The sequence below is a fragment of the Larimichthys crocea genome, chromosome XIV, assembly GCF_000972845.2.
Source record: "Larimichthys crocea isolate SSNF chromosome XIV, L_crocea_2.0, whole genome shotgun sequence".
Classification (NCBI taxonomy): Eukaryota; Metazoa; Chordata; class Actinopteri; family Sciaenidae; genus Larimichthys; species Larimichthys crocea.
In genome coordinates, this window is record NC_040024.1 from 4,147,572 (window position 1) to 4,171,409 (window position 23,838).

General features: G+C 42.6%; 2 protein-coding genes across 3 annotated transcripts in view; one reads left to right on the forward strand and one right to left on the reverse strand.

Annotated features, from left to right (window-relative positions):
• Nucleotides 1-12: 12 nt before the first annotated feature.
• slc16a13 (solute carrier family 16 member 13) lies at nucleotides 13-20,645 on the forward strand. Of its 2 annotated transcripts, none has more exons than XM_027287669.1 (7): nucleotides 13-402; nucleotides 710-778; nucleotides 2,314-2,559; nucleotides 3,305-3,448; nucleotides 3,528-3,784; nucleotides 3,876-4,407; nucleotides 20,510-20,645. In XM_027287669.1, the coding sequence occupies exons 2-7, from the start codon at nucleotides 754-756 to the stop codon at nucleotides 20,551-20,553; spliced, it is 1,248 nt and encodes a 415-aa protein (XP_027143470.1). In that variant the 5' UTR covers nucleotides 13-402; nucleotides 710-753; the 3' UTR covers nucleotides 20,554-20,645. The 2 variants fall into 2 exon arrangements, with proteins under 2 accessions (XP_027143470.1, XP_010735457.3); XM_010737155.3 differs by lacking the exon at nucleotides 20,510-20,645 and adding an exon at nucleotides 5,457-6,910 and having other exon boundaries at nucleotides 15-402.
• The window catches only part of acap1 (ArfGAP with coiled-coil, ankyrin repeat and PH domains 1), a 34,011-nt gene continuing 18,178 nt past the window's right edge, over nucleotides 8,006-23,838 (reverse strand). Inside the window, exons 6-23 of the mRNA XM_019268824.2 lie at nucleotides 20,504-20,687; nucleotides 19,876-19,920; nucleotides 19,585-19,680; nucleotides 16,362-16,436; nucleotides 16,086-16,198; nucleotides 15,871-15,922; nucleotides 15,683-15,783; nucleotides 15,364-15,475; nucleotides 14,982-15,205; nucleotides 14,831-14,900; nucleotides 14,575-14,669; nucleotides 12,559-12,752; nucleotides 12,256-12,306; nucleotides 11,944-12,119; nucleotides 11,390-11,499; nucleotides 10,299-10,409; nucleotides 10,146-10,207; nucleotides 8,006-8,668 (exon numbers count right to left, since the gene is read on the reverse strand). Of these exons, the coding sequence (XP_019124369.2) occupies nucleotides 8,571-8,668; nucleotides 10,146-10,207; nucleotides 10,299-10,409; nucleotides 11,390-11,499; nucleotides 11,944-12,119; nucleotides 12,256-12,306; nucleotides 12,559-12,752; nucleotides 14,575-14,669; nucleotides 14,831-14,900; nucleotides 14,982-15,205; nucleotides 15,364-15,475; nucleotides 15,683-15,783; nucleotides 15,871-15,922; nucleotides 16,086-16,198; nucleotides 16,362-16,436; nucleotides 19,585-19,680; nucleotides 19,876-19,920; nucleotides 20,504-20,687 (1,969 nt within the window). The 3' untranslated portion in view covers nucleotides 8,006-8,570. The remainder of the gene's footprint in view (nucleotides 8,669-10,145; nucleotides 10,208-10,298; nucleotides 10,410-11,389; nucleotides 11,500-11,943; nucleotides 12,120-12,255; nucleotides 12,307-12,558; nucleotides 12,753-14,574; nucleotides 14,670-14,830; nucleotides 14,901-14,981; nucleotides 15,206-15,363; nucleotides 15,476-15,682; nucleotides 15,784-15,870; nucleotides 15,923-16,085; nucleotides 16,199-16,361; nucleotides 16,437-19,584; nucleotides 19,681-19,875; nucleotides 19,921-20,503; nucleotides 20,688-23,838) is intronic.

Genomic DNA, 23,838 nt, shown 5'->3' on the forward strand with positions numbered 1-23,838 from the left:
TAATACGCAAAATAAAGCATTACTGGAGTTTACTGGGTGTTTTGACAGGATGTTGTAGGGCTGATAAGGGTTTTATCAGCGGTCTGGCTGTTGACATGTGTTGATAAGATACTCTGAAGTGAGGCCATGCAGCAAAAACCAAACGCAGGCGGACTTTGGGTGCATTTTTAATACAAACAGGAGTTAGTAAAGTCTGGTTTTATTTCAGCCTTTGTTCAGAGTATATCTATAAAACGTACACAAAGCAGACTGCGCATGCGTGACAGGTCCCCCGTGTCTGCCGGTTGAACTTCAGCACCTGAGCCGAGCTGCTCGCGGGGATGACGGAGCTCTGCTCTCATTGTCGCCGCGGGGAGCTCCTGTGGACCATGTGCCGCTCCGGAGGGAGCTGACAACCCGACGGTGAGTGGTGTGCGACCCGTGAACAGACGCATGTTGACGTCTTTGTGTTTGTCTTTACAGGTTTCACGTCGTCATGGTTATGAAACGGTTACTTTGTCACGGTTATAACTTCAGACTTAAAATAACGAGCTGAGCAACGTAAACTATGGCGTCATCAGTGTGACGTCAGAAAGATGCATTTAGCGAGTTCAGGTTTGTTTTGTTTTGTTTTGTGTGTTATGATACAGCTGTGTGTTTGTGTGTGTGACCACCAGTGCGCAAGCGCAATGTGGAGCTACGTCACTCATGTGGAGTTTTATGTTTGCAGGGGGTCGCGTGCACAGTTTCCAGTGCGCGTTCTCACCTGTGTAAATGGAGGAGAGGCACACGTGCACAGGTGAGTGTGTACGTATGCGATGGATAATACAAACGTATAATATGAAATGATATAATATGATATAATATAATATGATATAATATAATATGATATGATATAATAGATATGATATACTATACTATAATATATACTATGATATGATATAACTCTGATATGATATTAATATGATATGATGTAATATGATATCATATCATATCATATCATATCATATTATAATTAAATAAATATGATCTAATATATAATAATAATTGTAGTGGCAATCCAAACAACCACAAAAGGCCACTTGAGGGAACTTGAAGTCCTTGTCAAAGTGTTGTGGTGCCAATAAAATCAGGTCTTCCATAAAGTATGCATTTAACGTTTTATTTATGCAGATAAAAAAATAACTACAAAAGTCCGGGTGTACAGAATGAATGAATGAATGAATGAATGAATGAATGAATGAATGAATGCCGGGCTCGTAAATCTAACAAAACTCCATGTGATCAGCTGTGCAGGTGACATCACAACCTATATATCCAACAGCACTGTAGAGGTGAACACCATGCCTCCTTCAGGCTCAGAAAGAGAGGGCGAGTTGCATTTGTGCAGCTACACTGTGAGAGTCACTGTGTGAATTGAATGGACCTTTATTGTGAAATGCTATAGGTCACAGGTCACTTCCTGTTACAGCAACCCGACCCCCTGACCTGGTCAATAAAAACCCCAGGCCGCAACAGGAGCGCCTACCTGTCCTGAGGCCTCTCTGGTTAGCAGATCATTCAAAGGAGTTGCAACAGCCGATGGCTGATGTTGAGTCAGCCTGGTCATTTTTTACAGATGGTTTTTACCAAAATTGTGAATAAACATGCCCCTTTTTAGAAGGTATAGAGTTAAAGGGCGGGATAATGATTGGTTTTCCCCTGATGTTGTCATTCGAGAACGTAATTTAGCCTGGTTGACTGGACTGAGCACTGACTGGCTTGTTTTTTAGACAGTCGAGAAACAAACGCTCTACTCTTTTATTAAAAAAGGTGAAATCTGAGTTTGATCACTCATAGTTTAAATGATCCGAGGAGGTTCTGGAAAATCCCTTTCAGTGATAATGTCTCTCATACCTTACCAACCAATGTATTATGTGCATTTTCTGAGTGATCCATCCTTTACTGTGCCTATGAAACCCTGTTCTGATGTTTCTGTGAATGGCACACACTGATTTAGCTTTCAACCTTTTACTGTGGAGGCACATGATCTGATTGATCCTTATTTTTTAAAACTAGCAGCTGATGTTATAGCACGAACACTTACACGTCTTTTTAACCTGGCTGTAGCAAACAATGACATCCCAAAGAACATATTTCTTCATAACTGATCTATGAACTCTTGTCAGCTGGTCAGAGTTCACCTCTCACCCATATCTTAACCAAAGGCCAACATGTTAAGTCACACTTACATGACACAACCGGTGTTGTGTCTGCTCTGCTGGCGAAGGAGAGAGCTATCACAGTTCCCAGAGGCTTGTATCTTTCTTCTTAATACTTACTTATTGTCCACAGATAAATCTGTCTTAGACATGACCAACCCGAAGCCCAAAGCAGAGAGCCAGAGCGATGAGGCCGAGGACCCGGACGGAGGATGGGGCTGGGTGCTGGTCGGCGCCCTGTTTGTCAGCACGAGCCTCGTGTTCGGCCTGATGCGCAGCTTGGGGATCTTCTTTGTGGAGTTCGTGCAGTACTTCGACGAGAGCGCTCACGCCATCTCCTGGATCTCGTCCACGGGCCTGGCAGCACAGCAGTTCTTCAGTGAGTGTGTTGTTGTTGTTGTTGTTGTTTGGGATTTATGGCTACAACTATCTTGATAAATGATTGAAACCATTAATCAGTTACTAACATTTCACTGATTGACCTAACCGGCTAATCTTTTCTGTCCTATCTGACATGATGATTTATCATTTATTAATATAAGGAAGATACTAAAGAGTTTAGAGAAGCATATCTTAATTTATAAGCCAGTTTATATGTGGTTTGTGAAAAACGAGCTGCAACTCATTAACCTTTAAACAAGCACTAGTAGGTCACTCATTACAAACTCAAGCTACGCAGCCAAATAATTGTATTAACAGGAAAGTGACAAAGACATTGTAAGAGTTCCCGACCTATCGGGCTCTCACTGCGGGAGGCGGAGGCTGTTTTCTGGGACAGAGTGCACTGTGGTGTGTCTGTATGGAGGACCGGGGCAGGTCGCGGTGACTTTTCCGCGTATAAATCTATCAGTTATTTCCCCTCGTTAAGTTTTCAAAGACACGATCTACAATCTATGATCTACTGTCTACTTGAAATCATTGAGTTCAAGTTTTGAAATCAGCGGGACCTACTTCCTTCCTACTTCTTCCTGTCAGAGAGGGAGGTGCCTTTCCCTCTTTTCCCCCAATTTTTAACCACTAGGTATCACTGTTAGTCAAAAGAACACTGAACAAACTGTAAGATGTTATTGATTTATTGGTATTATGTTAAAGAGTTCTGACTAATGGGTGTGTTTGTTTTGCAGGCCCGCTGGGTGCAGCACTCTGTAATGCATATAATGCCCGGGTGGTGGTGATGACGGGAGGCTTACTTGCCGGACTCGGTCTCATACTTGCCTCGCAGGCCACCCGTCTTTATCACCTTTACCTCACTATGGGTGTCATTTCAGGTAACATGTCTTCTAACAACAGTCAATGAGGTGAATGAAGTGACCCCTGACTGTGGTGCTTCCCTCTCCTGTCCTCCAGGTTTGGGCTGGGGGCTGGTGTTCACTCCGATGGTAGCTACAGTCATGGCTCACTTCACTCGGCGGCGCACCCTGGCGTTGGGACTGGCGTTCTCCAGCATTGGCCTCTCCTCCTTCGCTTTCAACCCGCTCTTTCAGCTGCTGGTGGAGAAGTACGCCTGGCGAGGGGCCCTTCTGATTCTGGGGGGTCTCAGCCTTAACATTGTGCCGTGCGGAGCTCTCATCCGTCCACGGCGACGCTCTAAAGCCCCAGCAAAGGTGAGTGAAAGGCTCTGCTGCCTCACCCTGTACCTGCTTGGAGATACACAGGCGAGAAGAACTTTAAAAAGTCCTTCTCTTCCTCCCCCAGGTGGATTCAGAGACAGGGTCATCACCTGTTTCGGTGCTGCGCCGAATCTCCTCCTACCTGGAGCTGTCGCTGCTCTCCGAGAGGCCTTATGTCACCTACACCCTGGGCATCACTCTTCTTAATGTCGGCTACTTCGTGCCGTATTTCCACCTGGTGGCCCACAGCCGCCATGCTGGCTTCTCAGAGTACCAATCCGCTTTTGTCATGTCAGCTGCCGGTGCTTCGGACATTTTGGGCCGCATAGTGTCCGGCTGGTTCTCGGACCTCGGCCACTTCCGGCTGATTCATTTACTGAGCGCGTGGACGACCCTGGCGGGAGTGTTCATCATGCTGCTGCCTCTCAGCTCCTTGTCTGGTTCCTACTCCGCGCTGATGGTGATCAGCCTCCTCTACGGCTTCTGCTCGGGGGCGCTGACCTCTGTGGTGTTTGTGGTGGTGCCCTTGATCGTCGGCGTGGAGCGCATGATGGGGGCCCTCGGGCTGCTGCAGCTGATCGAGAGCGGCGCGGGACTGCTGGGCACGCCTCTGTCAGGTACGAGCACATCGAGAAAGCAGACTAGGGTAGCATATAATTATATCTCCCAATGTAGGTCAGTGTGTCTCAGGTTATCTAAATGAGTCTAAAAGCACACGTTAACCCAGCGGAGCTGAAAGTAGTCAAACATTAATTGGTATAATTAGGATTAGCCAGTTCTCCGACCTCGGACATACACTCTCAACCTCAACAGACAAAGCAAGCCTAGAACACAACGTCCCAAACCATCGGACACAAACCAAATTAAAACTTCTTTGTGTCTCTATTTTGCAGTGTAAATTCTGAGCCAGTCACAGATTTAGAAGCTGGCTACATGAAATAAACAAAGCCAGAACACAACATTTAGAGTTTCAAAGTTCAGTCCATCAATCCACCTGGATAGTCTCAGCTTCAGAGACATTTTAAGCTGACTGTGGAGGGTTTGACCCGTCTAAGCATCTGTGTTTTGTTTTTTTTTCCCAAAAATTGGATCTGGCTCAACTACTCCGCTGCAGGTCGCTGTGCCCCACACCGCCACAGCCAAAATGTACTAACTCACTCAGACGAAGAGAAAAAAACACAGTTTTTCACCACAGAGCCAGATCCTGTCTAAATGAACCCTCACCCTGTTACTTTGGACAAGCAGCAGGACTTTACTAAAGTAGTTCCGATAAAAATGATGGACTATGATTTATCGAGACTAGCTGTGTTTTAGAAAATGAAACATTTTCACGACTGTTTGCTTAGTGAGCGTCACCAGTTTGTCCCCTTTTCTCTACTTTATCTCAGTGGGCATTGGAGGTGACACTAATGACATTAACGATGGCTCTGCTCCTGCAGAAATGAATGTCATTAGTTACACGTGAAAACTGAAAGAGATATCTCAACAGAGGTCCTTTGGTTTGTAACTGAGCTGAACTGACTTTTTGTATGATTAAACGACAGCACTGATCACTTTCGAGTAAATCCATAATTATGTAATCGTGAGTGTTTTTCTTAATTAGCATTTTGCACTTCATTTAGCTTCTTAGGTTTTGAATATCTTCTCTCTTCTCCACGTCCCCAAGGGTTTCTCAAGGACGTCACAGGAAACTACGTTGCCTCCTTCATAGTGGCGGGCAGTTTCCTCATTCTCGGTACTCTGACCATGGCCACTCTGCCGCACTATTTCTCCTGCACAGATCCACCGCCGCCTCCTCAGAGAAGCTCGCTCGACGACAAGCATAATGGTTTACATTCAGAGCTGGAGCACATGACTAGTTCGCCTAGTTCTGACACGAATCACAGAGTTTAAAAGCTCAAGAGCCTTTTTTAATACACGGCCGATAGACACCGTCAGTTAACGGGCTGCTGCACATGTTTGTGTTATACCTCAAAAGATTCAGACCCAAAGTGAAGAAAGAAGCTTACTGTGAAAACACGAAGGGGCCAGTGAGTTCTCACTCTCTTACACATCATCACCTCAGTTTAATATTTAGGCACGGCACCGTCTGCCTGAAAGGAAAAACACTGAGCATTCACTGCGACGTATGCACAGTGCATGAAAGGAGTTTTATGTTTTTATCGTTGTCACACGTGCCATGAAGTTTGACTAAGTTTAAGGAAACTATTTTTATTGTTTGTGTGTGAATGTATGAATGATATTTGAAATTTGCGTGATTCGTGAATGAAAGTTTATAAGATTCGTGATTGAATCTTCACCTCTTAAGGAGGCGCAGGCGACGTGGCACAGTGAATACAGCTGATCAGCATGACTGGATTCATTCACCGTTAGACCCCTGTCCCTCCTGCTGTCTGTGCTGTTAGGTACATACTACAGCCACACGTGACCGCGTTATTTATTTATTCACAGACAGCAATATGTGCTTTTTGTGTCCGGTAGTTTATGGTGATTAAATCACTTAAAAATGAACTAGATTTAGATTTACGGCCCGTAGCATGGCTGCTAATATCTGTGCATATTCCAAAAATTAAAACTAATTAAATTATCATTTGACTTTACACTACTGTGTAGATTTATGAATGAAACAAACTCTCGATGATTGGCTGCTCACTGATAACACTGATCTATTACAAGCTTTAAAACAAGCTGCAGACACCAGCACTGTTTTTTTTTTTTTCCAGCAACTCTCTCAGCCTCAGGACTTTCTCTTACACACACAGTGCTTTATGCTGCTGCACTGGAATACAAGTGCATTTACTGATCGTACAATCATTGTTTGTATAAGCCGTAAACCAAGACTGTGAATCAGACATGTTTGGCTTTGAGGAGAGCTGAATGAACGCCAGGTTCAGGTCACTGTGACCCGCTGGTCATGGCAGACTTATTTCACGTGACTTATATTGTCTTTATCATACTGGCAGCTGCTGTTAGTGATTGTTGAAGGGTGGAAAATGTTAGTGTGTGTGTGTGTGATTCAAACCTGTAACACTTAAGTCTAAAACATCCAGGCTGCAAACTGACATGTTATATCTTAAAATGTGACATTTTGTACTAAATCTTTATTAAAAAAACAATGTATTTTGTTTTAATGCGTCTGTACTAGTGTATTTTGTGTCTCTGTCTTCAACTTATCCGCTCTTTGGTGTCGAGCTCCTTCTAAACATGATGCCGCCCTCTGCTGGAAACAGCAAAACTTTACACCGTCATTAAAATAATGAACCTAGACTTGTGATTATTTAAAAACAGGAAACCATTCATCTGTCATCAGTTGGGAAAGGCCACGCCAATGTTTATCCTGCTGTCGTCTGTCCTGATTTTGTTTAGCTTCTTCATGTTTTTGCTTCTTTGATGCAAAGATTCCTGTTCCCTTGGCTCTTCTTGTGCTAAATAACTCCATTTGTCTACATTTAAAAAGTTCCAGTGTGTAGGATTTAGTGGCATCTAGCGTTGAAGTTACTGATTGCAACCCGCTCACTTCACCCTCTCTCTCTTGTAGGCATGAAGGAGAAACTATGGTGGCCACAAAATGTGCAAAAAAAAAAAAAGCAAATATCTAGAACCAGTGTTTAGTTTGTCCTCTCTGGGCTACTGTAGAAATGTGGTGGAGAGTCTGTAGATATAAAAGGCTTATATTAAGGTAACAACAACATAATTATTCATGTTTTCAGGTGATTAAACACTAACAAAACATAGTTATGAATATTATATTCTGTAGATAAAACCCCCGTTAATTTTAGACACCGGACCTTTAACTTCACAAACTGTGGTATATAGATAAAAAGGCTAAATCTAAAAGGTAATAAAACCATAATGATTTATTTTATGAGGTGTTTATACATCATTAATAACATCCATCCATTTTCTATAACCACTTATCCTTACCGTGGTGGGTCTGGAGACAATCCCAGCTGCCTTAGGGCGAGAGGCTGGGTACACCCTGGACAAGTTGGGAGCTCATCACAGGGCACATGGAGACAACCAACCATTCACACTCACATTCACACCTACAGCCAATCTGGAGCCACCAATTAACCTATTAAGTGCTGTGGGAGGAAGCCAGAGTACCAGCAGAGAACATGCATGAAAGGCCCCAGCCAAGGCGAAAGTATTATGCATGTTATATTTCGTTTCTGGCAATAGATCACCCTAAAAGTGACACACTGAACCTTTAAGCACGTGTTTTAAGTTTTGTATTGTGGTTTATTTTGTTCATGAATCTCAAGTACCTCACATAGTTTAACAAATCAGACATGAACGGTGTCTTAAAAAACATCCCAAATGTAAAAATCTGTATACATTACAACTCAGTGGAAAACTTTCACTTTTTTTTTTCATGTAACAATTCAATAGAAATGACAGAGGAACATAAAAAACGAGCCCTTTTTAGCTTTAAAAAAAAAAAAAAAAGATTTACAGGATTTAATTAGGAAATCTTGGCAGAGTGACGCTGTTACCCTCTGCTACACATAAAGACACCTCATGCTGGTCTAATAAAGCCGTTCCAGTGTTCCCACTTGGGCACAATTGTTCTGGTCTGACGTGTTCGCACAAAGAATTCACTGTTCGGAGCGTTCATCCCCCCTCTGAAGTCAACACCAGCTGAGCTATGACTGAACATGTGGCAGGTAGCCAGGGATAATGTGTGTGTCTGCATGCCTGGGGTGTTGGATACTTGCATGTTTTCTATATGTGTGTTTGAAAGTATGCGTGTGTGTGTGTTGGAGGAGGCAACATCTGGTTAATTTTTGGGGTCTGCGCTGCGGCGTTTGAGCTTCTCTGGGTTGTTTGAGGCCATTTGTGAAAAGTCTCTGAAGATGTCCTGGTAGGTTTCATCACCTGGAAAAAAAAAAAGCAGAGAAGACATGAGCCTTAAAGCTTGACGTACGACGACATTTTTAAATGAATGCCATCTCATCTGGATTCTTATTCCTGGCTTCGCATCGTCTATTTTAATACGACACAGCTGTGCACGAACCATATCATCTTTCATCAAAAGCTACATCATATTGAAGAAGGACACATTCAGTTTTTAAAGCTGTAACTAAACCCAACTATTTCCTGAACGCATTAAGAGTCGTGGCCCTAAAGCAAAAGAAGCATGCAAGTATACGAATAAAACACACACACACACACACACACACACATCGGAGCATGCACATGCACTTTACCTCTCAGTTTGCGGTAGGTGGCACACTGCACAAGCAGTTTGAGACCAGCTGGACATCTCAGCGGGCACGACAAAAGACACACAATGATAAAAGCACAGCACAGTCAAATACTGACCAGCAGTTTTTGTTTTCCAAGCAGACAAAAGCATCACGTTTTTTCCATTCCTTCATGAGAGAAGCAGTGATTGTAAACTCTCAAAATTGAAGAAATCATGAAAGAATGGACGTTGCAGCTTGAAAAAGGAGCCAAAAAATGCAAACAAACCCTCCCACCCTCCACAACCCCTCAACAGCTACAGCACAGAGCTCTCGGACCTGGCTGACAGCATGAAATAGTGATAAATACAAACACGTAATATGTAACTGGAGTTCAAGCTGCGTCACTATTCACAGAATAGCTGATAAAATCGTCCTTGAGAAGCAAACCCGACGTTGGATTTAGCTTATATGCTCTGATAAAGACAGAACACTGTACATACTGTATACAAAAACATCCCATATATACACAATATCAGAAGAAAAAAAAATCCATTATATACACATTTTCTTAAAAGCTCACAGTGAAACGTTGGAAACACCCACATGTAGCACTCTCTACTGACGAGGAGATTTTGTGGGTTTCAAAGTGCAGCATGGTGTGCGTTTAGTAATTCAAAGTGCAAGGCGGACTCCCTCTCTCCGCGTCACTGATCACTAAGTCTGTTTTCATTTATGTCCTTGAGCCTTCATTCTGTCGTACCCTGTGTTCTGGATTTAATGCCTTAAAAAAAAAAAAAACAACAACTCAGAAATGATGACGCACGTTTTCTTTGAATGATAAAATGCGTGGGAGGGCCCGGTATAATTTCTCTGCAGATGCTGCAGATAAACATCACATGACACTGCGAAACCAGTGATTTCTGACGCTTGACAACTCGACAGAAACATGTCATTTTCCTTTTAGTGTACGACCAAAAACAAACATCATTCCAGTCTCGCTGCCTGTCTTTTGTCCAAGGCTGGTTTTCATCTACATTAATCACTCTGCCCCCCAAGAGCCCAGCCACTTATATGGTTCTTTATAGCCTGCAGGCTCTTCCTAGTGTGGGCCAGCCCACCTCCAGTCCCACCCAATAAACCTCCAGATCCCTGCCCCCCTGAGTGACCTGATTGGCCAAACGCTCCGTCCATCTCCCGCATTTCCTTGTTCATCTTGGCAATCCTCAGCCTGAAACAGAGAAGAAAAGGTTTAAGATTAAGGGTTAGCTGTGTGGTAACATGATCACATTAGAGGTTTTTCTGATCCCCGGTATACTCACAAAGTGACGATGTCAGCGTTGGCGTTGTCCACAGCGATAGTTATGGGGTCTTTCTGGTTCTTGTCTTTAGCGTTGTAGTCCGCGCCTCGCTTCAAGAAGAGACAAACCAACCTGGAACAACAAATAAGACACATAAAGAGACAAAAAAAACAGACACCTGGACACTGGACAGCCGAGAATCCCGTGTTTCAGGTTTCAAGAACTTTCCCAGGAACTTCACCTGGAGGAACTAGGGACTAAAGATGAGTCAGACTTGCTCAAGAGCAAAGTGAAAAACTTGATCAAAGTCCTTTTCGAAGAGCAAACAGGACTGAACAAAGGGGACTTGTAAGGTCTTGGAACTATGTGGTCAAAAAGAATCCAGACACTTCAAGATCTTTGGTAGATTTGTCTGAAATGAAGCCTTGTTCTTGAACGTACTCTTAAATTAAGCTCAAGACCTGTCTGCAATCTAATCCCGGTCAGGTGAGATTACAGTCAGACTTTCTGATAAGCAGCACAGGTACAGGTAGTACTCAGTAAAATAATGGCCTCTGTGTTATCTGCCGAATAAACAGCCACATTTATTTGACAAAGATCACTTAGCGGACATGTTGTTGTAAAGCTGCAATGGTCTTAAAACGAAACAATTGACATCTGACACTTATAAATCATGCCAAATACAAGAAGGAGCTTAAAGTAAATCTGTAATAACTTCAGATTTCAGCTTGCTTGCAGCTCTTTTTCGAGCTCATTCGAATTCATTGTTTCCTTTGTGCTGAGATTTCCTATTATACACCACACAGGAATGTCATTTGGGCAAACAGGGTGGATCTTTTCAGCTGCGTTAATGGTTTTGGGCGCCGTGTCTGAAGGCTTAAGTAGATTTCCTTTGAGTGTCTGTGTATAAAGTCATCTGTTTATTTCTCTGCGCTGAGAAACCGACCTGTGTTAGTGTTGTATTGTTACATACCGACTGGTCATTGTAACTTATTTATGTTTGCAGAAATGTCCTTTAAACCCAAACATCCACTTTTTTCTTTCGTCTTTTCAGTGTTCTACTTTTCTTTGGTCACTTTTTCTGTAAACTGTTGCGTGTATGTGCGTCTTACCCAGTGTGACCCAGGATGGTGGCGTGGTGAAGCGGCCCCCGCCCGTTGCTGTCCGCCTGGTTGACGTTAGCGCCGTTCTGCAGAAGGAACTCACAGGCTGCCAAGGCGTTCTGGTGAGGATACAGAAACACACGTGAGCTGCTCCATTTATATATTTTTTTACATGCATACAACCTACATGATGCTCTCTATTATCAAGACTAAGTCACATTAGTAGCGCCTGAAAGCTGCAAAGTTCTGCTCCGAGTTATGAGGGTAAAAATATCAAATTTATTCTAAAGGTTCATCCCTCTGGGAAGAAACGTTTGTGGCAATTATTACATATTTGCAAAGATGACATTATGACCCAAGGGTGATGCTACAGAAAAGCTCAAAACTGCTCATCTTCTGGAGAGCATGAATGTGTTCAGCATCCTCGTTGGATGTTGGTGGCCAAGAGGTAAAAAAAGATCTTTAGGATTCATCCTCTTAGGACCTTGAAGCCTGGTTTTGAAGAACAACTCATCTAAATCATCATGGTTCATCCTCTGGGGACTGCCAATGTAATCACTCACTGCTGAGACGGCCTGTATCAGAGGCGTGCTGGACTCCTCGGCCACGTTGACCCAGTTGACGTCGGCTCCGTGGGCCAAAGCGTCAGCCATGACGGGGAAGTTCTGCAGAGCTGCCGAGCGGTACAGCAGCGCCCCGGGATGAAGTCCGCTCAGATCCTCTTCTTCCTCTTCGAAATCTTGAGGGGAAGCACATAACACATATAGTTGCTCATTTGTTCCTCCTGCACAGGCTCAGTTTAACAGATTTAATGTCAAGATACCATGTTAAACATGATGTACAGCTTGTTTCTGTACATCAGTGTCTTATCTCACCTTTGTGAAAGCTTGTATTGTTCTTTTGGACAAGGTCGCTGGGGCTCAGCCCTGACGACAAACGAGAGAGAGAGAGGGAAAGCCTTGATTACTGGTTTATCCTGCTGACTACGACAGCACACATAATATACAGCAGACTGGGCCCTGAGGATTATCAACTTCTGCTGGATCACCACGACTGGGGATTGTGTGGGTATGAGTGTTTCTGTTTTGTGAGTGATTAACACGACAACAAGCAAGCAACCAGGGGAGTTCTAAGACCTTTGAAACCCCACTGGTTTCAGTTTATCAGCCCTGATTTACCCGTGACCCGCGGCAGAGTGGCTCGGTTTGGTTTGGGTTTAATCGGCGGTCGCTGTACAGTCCGGTCCTGCGTGGTTGCTCGGTTCCTCCTGGCGCTGGATCTCCTCAACGGGGGGTTCCTGCCGGTCTCGGGCAGCTTTTGGATAAACTTCTTTTCGACATATTTTGATCGGATCCACGACTCCTTGTCTCCTCTGAGGCACAGAAATGAAAGAGACAATGAGAGATGGAGGGAAACAAAAAAAAGACAGTCTAGAAAACAAAAGAAGCTGACATGCAGAGCTTCAGGATTATTTGTTCCCGGTTTGACTCTTTCAACTTGCTTGTGCAGCTGTGAGACAAGAATGCGTAACACATGTCCCTGAGGCGCTCATTGTTTTTTAATTAAGTCATGAATTTAGTTAAAAAGACTGTGACTCCTTTATAGTAAGACAATCAAATGATAAACCAAGACAAGACAAGGCTGAAAGCTCATGCTGCAGAAAGCATGCAGCCTCACGAGCGAGTTTCCGGAGGAGCCTTTAGTCACGATGTTAACCATCTGTATCATGTACCTGTGGCACTTCCTGTCTGCTGCGACACATCAGAGAGGAAAAAAAGAGGAAGTAAAGGTCTAAACAGAGTTGTAGGAAGTTGATATAATCATCCGTGAACCGCACGGAGCTCTGCAGACACATTTTTAAACGCTGATCTTCTTAACGCTTTTCAGCGTTGTGGAGAAACCTGAGCTGAGCTGAGCCACGCACACTGTCTCCAACCCAACGTACAAAACACACCAGGCTGAATCAAACCTTCATGCAGTGACGTCAACGTGACAGCAGGAGGAGATGGAGAGTGACTTCATGTGTTTGTTTCTGCAGATTTCTGAGTGATTTTGCAGGTACAGTGATTGTTCTCTTATTACGGAGGACCAAACATGGCTTATTTTTAAAACAAATAACCCAAATGAGTTGAATGATATGTAAATTGATGCATGATTTATGGTAATAAAATAGACAAAGATATTGTTATTTAATGCCATATGATTCATTTTGTCTTGACTGATTGGGATGGATTTTCCAGTGTTGCTTAAATGCCAAAAATTAAGTGTTTGTTTCCACTTAACGTGCACCTTTAGGAAAGTATCAGCCATTACTATTGTAAATGAGATTTATTTTATAGATTACCTTATCATCCTCGGGTTATTTACAGAATTTGCACATTGATACTAACTACTTGTATTCGGTTGCTTCATTTAGAAAAGGAACTATATTTTATGGTACGCTTTGCCTGTAATATAAGTGATTAGTGAGTTAATAGTTAATAGTTAATAGTGAGCTGTTCACATTTATTGTCAGTGTTTAGTTGTTGTACAGCTGAAGCGGACATTAAAGTGACCAAGAGGAAGCTGCCGCCGTCCTTTTGTTTGACCCACATCCTGAAATAATTAGTAATTTCATATTTAATTTAATAAGTGATTTAATTCAGTGAAATCCAGGCTAAGAGTCTGACACTATTATAATTTGGGCCACGTCTGCATTTGAGGAATTTCTCAAGTTCAACTCTTAGACAGTATAAATAAATAAAAAATAACGTGGAATGAGTTTGTATTTGAAGACATTTTGTGCATTTTTATTTCATTTTCAGTTCCTTTTTTATTTTCCAGATAACAGGTTGGTTTCTCCTGACATATTGGGTCAGTCCACTGATGGTGAAGTGGTGTAGTACTTCCACAGGGAGACGTGTCAAAATAAGAGAAGTCAGAATCGAAGCAGCAGAGGCAGACTGCTTTTACCCTCTAGTATGGATCATGCCAGTCATTACATCCCTTTTCCTTAGAAATATCAACATTTTTCTAACTCGGTGTCCTCGTTTCTCAAGTTCCTGCTAAATTGTGAAGTCTGAAGCCAAAATCTGACATTATACAACCGCTTTTACAGAACGAGAAGCACTTTATATGACGAGTAAACTGAACTGCATGTGTAAAAATCAGTGCAACGCCCCTTTAATGTGTCCGTTACTGTTGCGTGTTTGTACCTGGGACTGGAGGCGTGGGGCTTCTTGATGGTGATCTCGTCAATCCGGGCCTCGTAGATCCTGTTGATTACCGTGTTTCCTAATTCACACATCAACTAAAAAGAAAAAAAACGTGAATTCATTTCAGTGCTCGTTGCCTCTATTTGGAGAGTCTATTCCAAGTAAAACATTATATAACGCATTACATAATTATTATACTTGAAGCTGAAGCTAATAATGTGGTTGTGTAGCTGCTGCACTTAGAAGGTTAAATTACCTTAATGAGCTCTGGCTCCCATGAGTCCAGAGTGAGGGAGCGTACTTTGGAGAAATGGACTCCCAGACTCCTGTTTAGAGAAGGAGACCATTAAAGATAAGGTTTCAAGCCAAGTGTGTGTGTAGGTGTTAGTGTGTGTGTGTGTGTGTACCTGTGTATTCCCGAGCAGACGATACAAAGCGTGATGCCCAGGTTGATGGAGGCCCAATCAGGGCCGGGCTCCCCGCAGTCGCAGCACTGCTTGTTCCCCGGGATTGCCTGAACCTCGTCCAGCGCCTTACAACCGCTCACGCTCTCCTGATCCGCTCCGCCTCCTCCTCCTCCTCCTCCCCCGCCTCCCAAACTGCTCGTGGACATCGAGCTGCAGCGCTGTCTCTGATAACCACACACACACACACACACACACAGAAGAATGAGGAGATGCACAAAAGGCACACAGCTTCCTCTGTACCTCCTCGGATTAAACTCCCACTGAAAAAATGCAGATATAGAAGATAGTGGGTGTGTGTGTGTGTGTGTGTGTGTGTTCTCACTGGGCTGTGTGGGTCCTCTCTGCGCTCCTGAAAGGCCGAGGCGATGCTGTTTTGGACGGCACTGATCCACGCCTGCTGCTGCCTTTCCGAGTCTGCCTGCAACAAACAACACCTACACACACACACACAACACACACACACTTAATTTCTTCTTTCTTGAGCACACGAGAAACCAACGTGCAAATATTCTAACAACCACACACACATCTCCGCTCCACCTCCCCTCTTTTGCAGGACACTCTAATCCACACACACTTAACGCTGATGAAAAATTCACCCGCCATAGCTCAAACACGCGTACGCACGAGCGCCCACTCACTTTGACGGCGAGACCACTTCAAAGCAGAACCGTCTCTCGTTTTCAGCACTGGGCTTCACCGTGCAGAGACGCAAGTCCTCCACCACAACTGTAGGCTGGTCCTGAGAAGAGACGCAGACAGACTCTTGCTTGTTATCGTACTGTAGAAGTCACTTTTTAATTAATCGTGACATTTGTTTAAACCATACCTTGAATTTCTTCTGATAGACCAGCTGGTTCTTCTGAATCGAGAACCAACGCCTGGAGCGGAGAAACAATATGAAAAGGTCGTGAAGTCAAAGCAAAAGAAAGAAAAGACAAGACAGACAGCAGGGCCCTTTGGTGAGGTGTATTGTGGGAGACAAAAGCCTAAAAAAGACAATGCAGCTGTTCTGCGTGAGACATTTCGTGGGTAAACTTGTACCTGCTCCAGGTTTTGAAGGCGTTGCTGGCTCTCTTGTAGAGGTATCCCTCCATAGCGATGCCGTTAGCTGCGTCAGCATTGAAATCCATGATGGAGTCGTCGTAGGACACGTCCTAGATATATTTAAGAGGGAATGTGAGCATTGTAGTCGTCATTTTCGCAATTATTTATCCGACTAAGAGTCTATTTCTGCACTTTTTAAAAAGAAATGTGGTTAAAAACTTAATCTCTGAGAGATTTAAACATGTAAAGTGTCATTCTGTGTTGATGTATGACCTTTTTCTTGATGGCGGCGTGTCTTTGCTCCATGTCTCTCTTCTCGCGGGCAGCGTCTAGGACAAACTGGGTGTGCTGTAAAAACAGAAATAGAAACATTCTCCAGACACAGATATTGATTTTTTTTTAAAACATTTTTTAAATGATGCATGTTATTTCCTTTTTATAATAACTCTCATGAATGCATTTGGATCAATGGAGCTTTCTTCAGGATGCCAACATCAACGGTTTTAAAAGAGCTCTTATAATCTATTAAGCTTTCGGATACATTAACTGATGTGCAGTGAAACAGGAAATGATGACGTCATTTACTCTGTGACACATCAGCATGCTGGTTACCAACATTAGGCCTTAAGTCCATATATGAGTTATTGTACATGTTTGCATTACCAAAACCTTAACTAAACATAGTGTATGGAAGTTTTAGGTGAAACTAGAGCAAAACACGTGAACTTCAATGCATTTGTGAGATGAAAAAGTTGGAAAAATGTTTTAGAAAGTCGTTAAATTAAAAGAAGAGAAATACAATTAATACAAAAATACAATTATTTGCAGTACAAACGGCTAACGTGAACGTGAACACCGCAGTAAAACTGATAAAATGTATCCTAATATTTCAGATATTTGTTGTAAGCGTGTAGAGGAAAAGGGAACACTTTTCTACGGTGTTTGGGAGTGCTCAAATTCAAAAACTTCAGTCAGTATTGATCGATTATTTTGGACTTCTTCAAGTTCTCTCTTTGAAAAAGAAAGTTACGGTTAAAGAAAACTACAACATACGTGTCATATGCGTCAGAAAGAAACGGAATATGGAGAATATGGAAACCTTTTCTAGGGTTTTTAAAAGATAAAAATCAGCTTTAAATCATCGCTACTGCTTCATTAATTTCATTTCTTCTCATCTTTATTGAACACTTTTTTGTATAACACACATTTGCGCACATTTCTGTTTCTCTATATGAAATAATTTTTCATGGTTCTCTTCCTTACATGCACTATTTATGTTTGTTGTTGTGATTCGTATGTTTTCTACTTGTGAAAAAACTCAATGAAGTACTGTAGTACTGAAGTATGATACTCTGGAAATGTAATTAAACGTTGTTGAAAGGTTTCACTTCTTTAAAGATGAGCGTTTGGATGGAGTCTGGTTTAGGTGCGTGCTGTCTGTGTGTTGTTTTAGTTGTTAGTTTTGTCTATTCACATCTTTCTCCCGCTTTCTTTCCTCCCTAACATATTTGCCTCTGTGAGAAATGGAAGTTCAGGATAGGTTATCACTCCGGCAGACTTTGCTCTCCAGGAAACAGGAATTAAGGAAGTTGGAGAGTCGAACCTCTTCCTACATCCTGTACCAAACTGGGGAACAACACTCTTGTAAAGAGTCGGTTTGGTGTAATTATTCCTCAGCGTCTCTCTTCTGCTTATTCTCATTCCTGTCATATCCTGTTAAAACAGGAAGAGCTCTGTTGTGCTTTGATCCGGTCGGTTATTGTTGAGTAATTCATTTCCTGATATTTTAATATGTAACAATGAGCATTAATACTGCTGATGTTCAAGGCTGATGGTGCAAAAAGGTTTTTTTTTTTTTTCCAAAGAGCAGGAACTAACACACAGACACGCACACAGACTCATGCACACAGCCATGTGAAATATTTCCTGTTGTTGCTCACTTTTTCCTGTCACGATGAAGATGTGATGTCAGCTTGTGACTCCCCTCAGTCCTGCCTCCCTTAGAGAGATGCCAAGAACTCGTCTAACGCAACATTTTGAATCAATTTCCTGTCTCATAAAATACAGAAAAGTCTTCTTGAATGTTTCAAACCTGCATGTTTATATCAACTCGTGGTCATCCTCTCTTTAACTGTACACTTTAAGCTTTATGATTGGACCTTTGTGACTAAAACTGCCAAAATCCATCACACAGAGCAATATGAATGAATGAATATATATATATATATTTTGCAATAAAAAGACAAAGTAAAATTATTTTCTGGGGCTTTTTGAACCTTTATTTTGATAGCGTCAGGAAGGTAGTGTGTGACAGTTTTGAGTTTCCTGTTTTATTTTGTAGTTCTCTCCTCTCTGTGTTTTGCATTTCTACTTCCCGCCTTTGTTCCCCTGCCAGATTTTGTTCTGATTAGTTTTACCTCAGTTTCACCTGTGCAGAGGTTAATAAGCTCCTGTGTCCCCTTTGTTTCTTGGTCTTGTATTTGTATTTTTTTACCTGGACTGCCTGCTGATTTTAGTTTGCTTTGTGGTTATCCCAACCAAGTGAGTATTAAAGTTACTTTTCGTGCTGAGCAGCAGATACAAACAAAAAATAGACATCCGCTCATCCAAACATTGCTCACCAGTTAAAACAGCTTCTAAAGGGATTTTATATTCGCCTACTGCAGCAAGAAATCTTTACGAGATGGGAAATTAAACATCTTATTGGGCAAAATTTCATCTGCGGATGAAGCTCAAAAAATAAGGCCACTGAATATGGAGATGACACAGTTTTCCATGAGATATCTTCAACTGGTATGTCCATAATCAGTCCGTCTCTTGAGCCATTTAAATGAATGATTTGTTTTGCTTTCACAGCTGGACATTTTTTACCTGTGAGCTCTCTTTGCTTTCTCTCAAACGCATTCCTCTCGTTTCTGCCTTTCATCACATTGTGCAACAGTAATCAGTCAGTATTTCTTTTCTACAGAGGGACTAGAGTGCACTCTTTATAATATTATTTAGAGACTCGACAGTGTACACCATGAGCAAACACTTGGCGACGTTGGCACGGAGCGACTTCATTTAATAGGCAGAAATCATGAGCTCGCTGGTAGGCGGCTTATCTGCCACGACTGGTTGAGTTAGAGAGGAACCGAGAAAAGTGTATGACAGATAGATAGATAATAATAATCATTTATATCTGGAGATAATATCAGCTCATAGCAAATGATACTTCTCCCATCCTGTTGTTGCCACATATGTACAACTTCGATGCACTCTGTGCCCTGTTTAGGCCAATCTATTCACTAAACTCCACAAAACATACAGTCAGTGATCCACACCAGACTTTGTGAGGCTAGCAGTCTCTTTTTCCTGCTCAGCTGTTATTTATTTAGTTAGTATTTGGACAGAGCCGGTTCTGTCATCGAACCTCACATGATTGCTCCAAGATCTGCGGCGCAAGCACAATTATAGAAAAGGAAATGAAATCAATCAGGCTCTGAGAAGCAATTACCTCTTCGCTCAGTTTCCGTCGATACTCGTCCAGTTCTGACAGAGACTGGTGGCCATGTTGGAAGAACTGGGCCTGGGCCTCCATCAGCGACAACATCTGACAAGGAAAGCATGAGAAATCATTTACAACAACATTTACTTAAGATATCCTGAGCAAATCCAGCTGAGAGTGAAATCTCTAGTCTTCCCTCGCTGAGATTGTGCAGTACATACTTTACAAAAAAAAACGTAGACACCACACATATTTACAGAAGCAACAAAATGAACTTAAAATAGGTCAACGTGAACTCACTGCCATCAAAATGTCTGTCTTCTTTTTGGCCTCGATGACATTAATCTGAAACAAAAGGAAGCAGTGGTTAGAGACAGTTCATGTTCCCATAACCAGAAAAACACTCATGGGCCGGTTAAACCTCGGAGAGCCACAACCACAAGTCTGCTGCAGAGGAGCCCCGAAGCAAACCTGTTATCATTCAAAACAGCAAAAGCACAACTATAATCAGGCGTGAAGTTGTATATCTTTTATCCAGGCTGTTTCTGGTACCTGGATGCATGCCTTATGTGGCTGACGCTAAGCTGAAGTGGAGCCTGTATAAGCCTGTGTTCATAAACACACACAAACAGTGCATGTTGATGGATTAATATTCAAACTTTATCACTATTATCTCCGAAGAAATCGGGTTTGCGTGCATGCTTAAACAGCTAAAATCAGCAGCCAAGGACATGAAAGCTATTAAAAAGACAAAATGTGTAAATTAAAATAGAATATTGGAAAAATAAGATATTAAGAGCATGCCTAAAATAGACGCACGACATCCTGTAAACAAAAGTGCATAAGACTGAGATCAATGCCAGTAAATGAGAGCGCATTTCCTGATGCAGGTGTTAATAGTTTTGAGCTCATCCAGCTTCTTTCTCACCTCCAGGACGTAATCCATGGCCTCAGACCGAAAGGTCCTGCGCGCGTTGAGCAGAGCGTTGCTCGCCTCCTCCACTTCGTGCTGTTTCCCCCGCGGGGCCTGGGCATTCCTCGACAGCGCCCCCTCCAGACATTCGCTGCTGCGCTCAAACTCCTTACGTACATCCTTGAACCGACGCACATCCCTGGAAAACAAAGGAACAAATTGATATAGTCCTGCTTATGTGAGTATTTAACCTTGACCTTACTTGAGGTGAAAGTCACATTACCGCACCATGGATTAGCTCTATTGTTGTTGTGTTATATATTGCTTACATGTTTTTCTGCGTGGTATTATATTCAATTAAGCTTACTTAAAGGTCCAGTGTGTAGGATTAATTATCTAGAGGTCTAGCTGATTACAACCCCTTGCCTTACCCTCTCCTTCGGAGTGTGAAAGAAAACCTATAGGTGGCTATAAGCAAGCAAAAAAATGTGACAGTCCCAATCTGGAGCTAATGTTTGGTTTGTCCGTTCTGGGCTACTGTAGAAACATGCCGGTTCAACATGGTGGACTCCATGGAAGAGGACCCACCGGGCTGCGGATCAATGGACAGCGTATGCACTGTAGATTTCTGAAGTTCAAAATATGTGGCCATGTCAAGACGTTTGTGTCGGTCAACAAGTCAACAGGCTGGCAAAAACGTCCAAAACGACATTACTGAGTAGATTGGTCATAAGGAACACACATTGGGTGTCATTGTCTCTTGTTACCCCTTGATGGGACCGGCTTGTTACAGAGAAACTAATTCAGTTTAATGGTGAGTAATGTATTTTATATTTGTTTTTATGTCGGTTGTATAATTTTATTTTACCCTGAAGGCCAGTCCGTGAAAATATTGCCTTACATTAAACCGGTCCATGGTGCAAAGACGGTATTGAGGAATCAGTGTGTAGGATTTAGTGTTATCTAGCAGATTGCAACCCCCTCCACTCGCCCTCCTGTTCCAAGTGTGAAGGAGAACCTATAGTGGCTGCGAAACATACGAAACATACAGTGTATCTAGATATAAAAGGCTCATTCTGAGGTAACACATCCATAATGATTCTTATTTTCAGGTGATTATACACCAATGAAACCATATTTATGCATATTATATTCGATTTCTTCCATATGACTTCAATAGAGCCTCCTAAATCTGACACACTGGACCTTATAAAGAACGAAAGTATCAGCTTTCATGCATTCCTGCACTGTTTGTTTCGTATGTTTCGCAGCCACTATAGGTTCTCTTCACACTTGGAACAGGAGGGCGAGTGGAGGGGGTTGCAATCTGCTAGATAACACAATCACCACACTGATTCCTCAATACCGTCGTCTTTGCACCATGGACCGTTTAATGTAAGCTATTTTCACCGGACGGCCTTCAGGGTAAAATAAAATTATACAACCGACAAAAAACAAATATAAAATACATTACTCACCATTAAACTGAATTAGTTTCTCTGTAACAAGCCGGTCCCATCAAGGGGTACAAGAGACATGACACCCAATGTGTTTTCCTTGTACCAATCTACTCAGTAATTTTGTTTTGGACGTTTTTTACCCTTTTTGCCAGCCTGTTGACTTGACGACACACGTCTTGACATGGCCACATATTTTGAACTTCAAAACTCACGCATACACTCCATTGGTCCGAGCCCGGTGGGTCCTCTTCCATGGGTCCACCATGTTGAACCGCTGTTTTTACAGCCCAGAAACCAAACCAACATAGCTCCAGTTGGGACTGTCACATTTTTTTGCTTGCTTATAGCCACCTATAGGTTTTTTCCACTCTCGAAGGAGAGGTAAGGCAAGGGGTTGTAATCAGCTAGACCTCTAGATAAAATCCTACACACTGGACCTTTAAGTAAGCTTAATTGAATATAATACCACGCAGAAAAACTGTAAGCAATATAAACACAACAACAATAAGCTAATCATGGTGCGGTAATGTGACTTTCACCTCAAGTAAGGTCAAGGTTAAATACTCACATAAGCAGACGACTATACAATTTGTTCCTCCGCTGCCTGTTTTCCAGGGATGTGCGTCGGTTCAAGGATGTACGTAAGGAGTTTGAGCGCAGCAGCGAATGCTGGAGGGGGGCGCTGTCGAGGAACGCCCAGGCCCCGCGGGGGAAAAAGCACGAAGTGGAGGAGGCGAGCAACGCTCTGCTCAACGCGCGCAGGACCTTTCGGTCTGAGGCCATGGATACGTCCTGGAGGTGAGAAAGAAGCTGGATGAGCTCAAATCTATTAAACACCCACAGGAACTGCTGCTCTCATTTACTGGCATTGATCTCAGTCTTATGCACTTTTGTTTACAGGATGTTGTGCGTCTATTTTAGGCATGCTCTTAATATCTTATTTTCCATATTCTATTTTAATTTACACATTTTGTCTTTTAATATTTCAGTCCTTGGCTGCTGATTTTAGCTTTAAGCATGCATGCAAACGATTTTCTTCTGAGATAATAGTGATAAAGTTGAATATTAATCCATCAACATGCACTGTTTGTGTGTGTTTATGAACACAGGCTTATACAGGCTCCACTTCAGCTTAGCGTCAGCCACATAAGGCATGCATCCAGGTACCAGAAACAGCCTGGATAAAAGATATACAACTTCACGCCTGATATAGTTGTGCTTTTGTGCTGTTTGAATGATAACAGGTTTGCTTCGGGGCTCCTCTGCAGCAGACTTGTGGTTGTGGCTCTCCGAGGTTTAACCGCCCATGAGTGTTTTTCTGGTTAGGGAACATGAACTGTCTCTAACCACTGCTTCCTTTTGTTTCAGATTAATGTCATCGAGGCAAAAAGAAGACAGACATTTTGATGGCAGTGAGTTCACGTTGACCTATTTAGTTCATTTGTTGCTTCTGTAAATATGTGTGGTGTCTACGTTTTTTTTTGTAAAGTATGTACTGACTGCACAATCTCAGCGGGGGAAGCTAGAGATTTCACTCTCAGCTGGATTGCTCAGGATATCTTAAGTAAATGTTGTTGTAAATGATTTCTCATGCTTTCCTTGTCAGATGTTGTCGCTGATGGAGGCCCAGGCCCAGTTCTTCCAACATGGCCACCAGTCTCTGTCAGAACTGGACGAGTATCGACGGAAACTGAGCGAAGAGGTAATTGCTTCTCAGAGCCTGATTGATTTCATTTCCTTTTCTATAATTGTGCTTGCGCCGCAGATCTTGGAGCAATCATGTGAGGTTCGATGACAGAACCGGCTCTGTCCAAATACTAACTAAATAAATAACAGCTGAGCAGGAAAAAGAGACTGCTAGCCTCACAAAGTCTGGTGTGGATCACTGAC

Coding starts and splice junctions, on each gene's coding strand:
- slc16a13 (XM_010737155.3), top strand. CDS start 754: ATGGAGGAGAGGCACACGTGCACAG. Junction 2,560..3,304: donor GGCAGCACAGCAGTTCTTCA/GTGAGTGTGTTG, acceptor TTTGTTTTGCAG/GCCCGCTGGGTGCAGCACTC. Junction 3,785..3,875: donor GCTCTAAAGCCCCAGCAAAG/GTGAGTGAAAGG, acceptor TTCCTCCCCCAG/GTGGATTCAGAGACAGGGTC.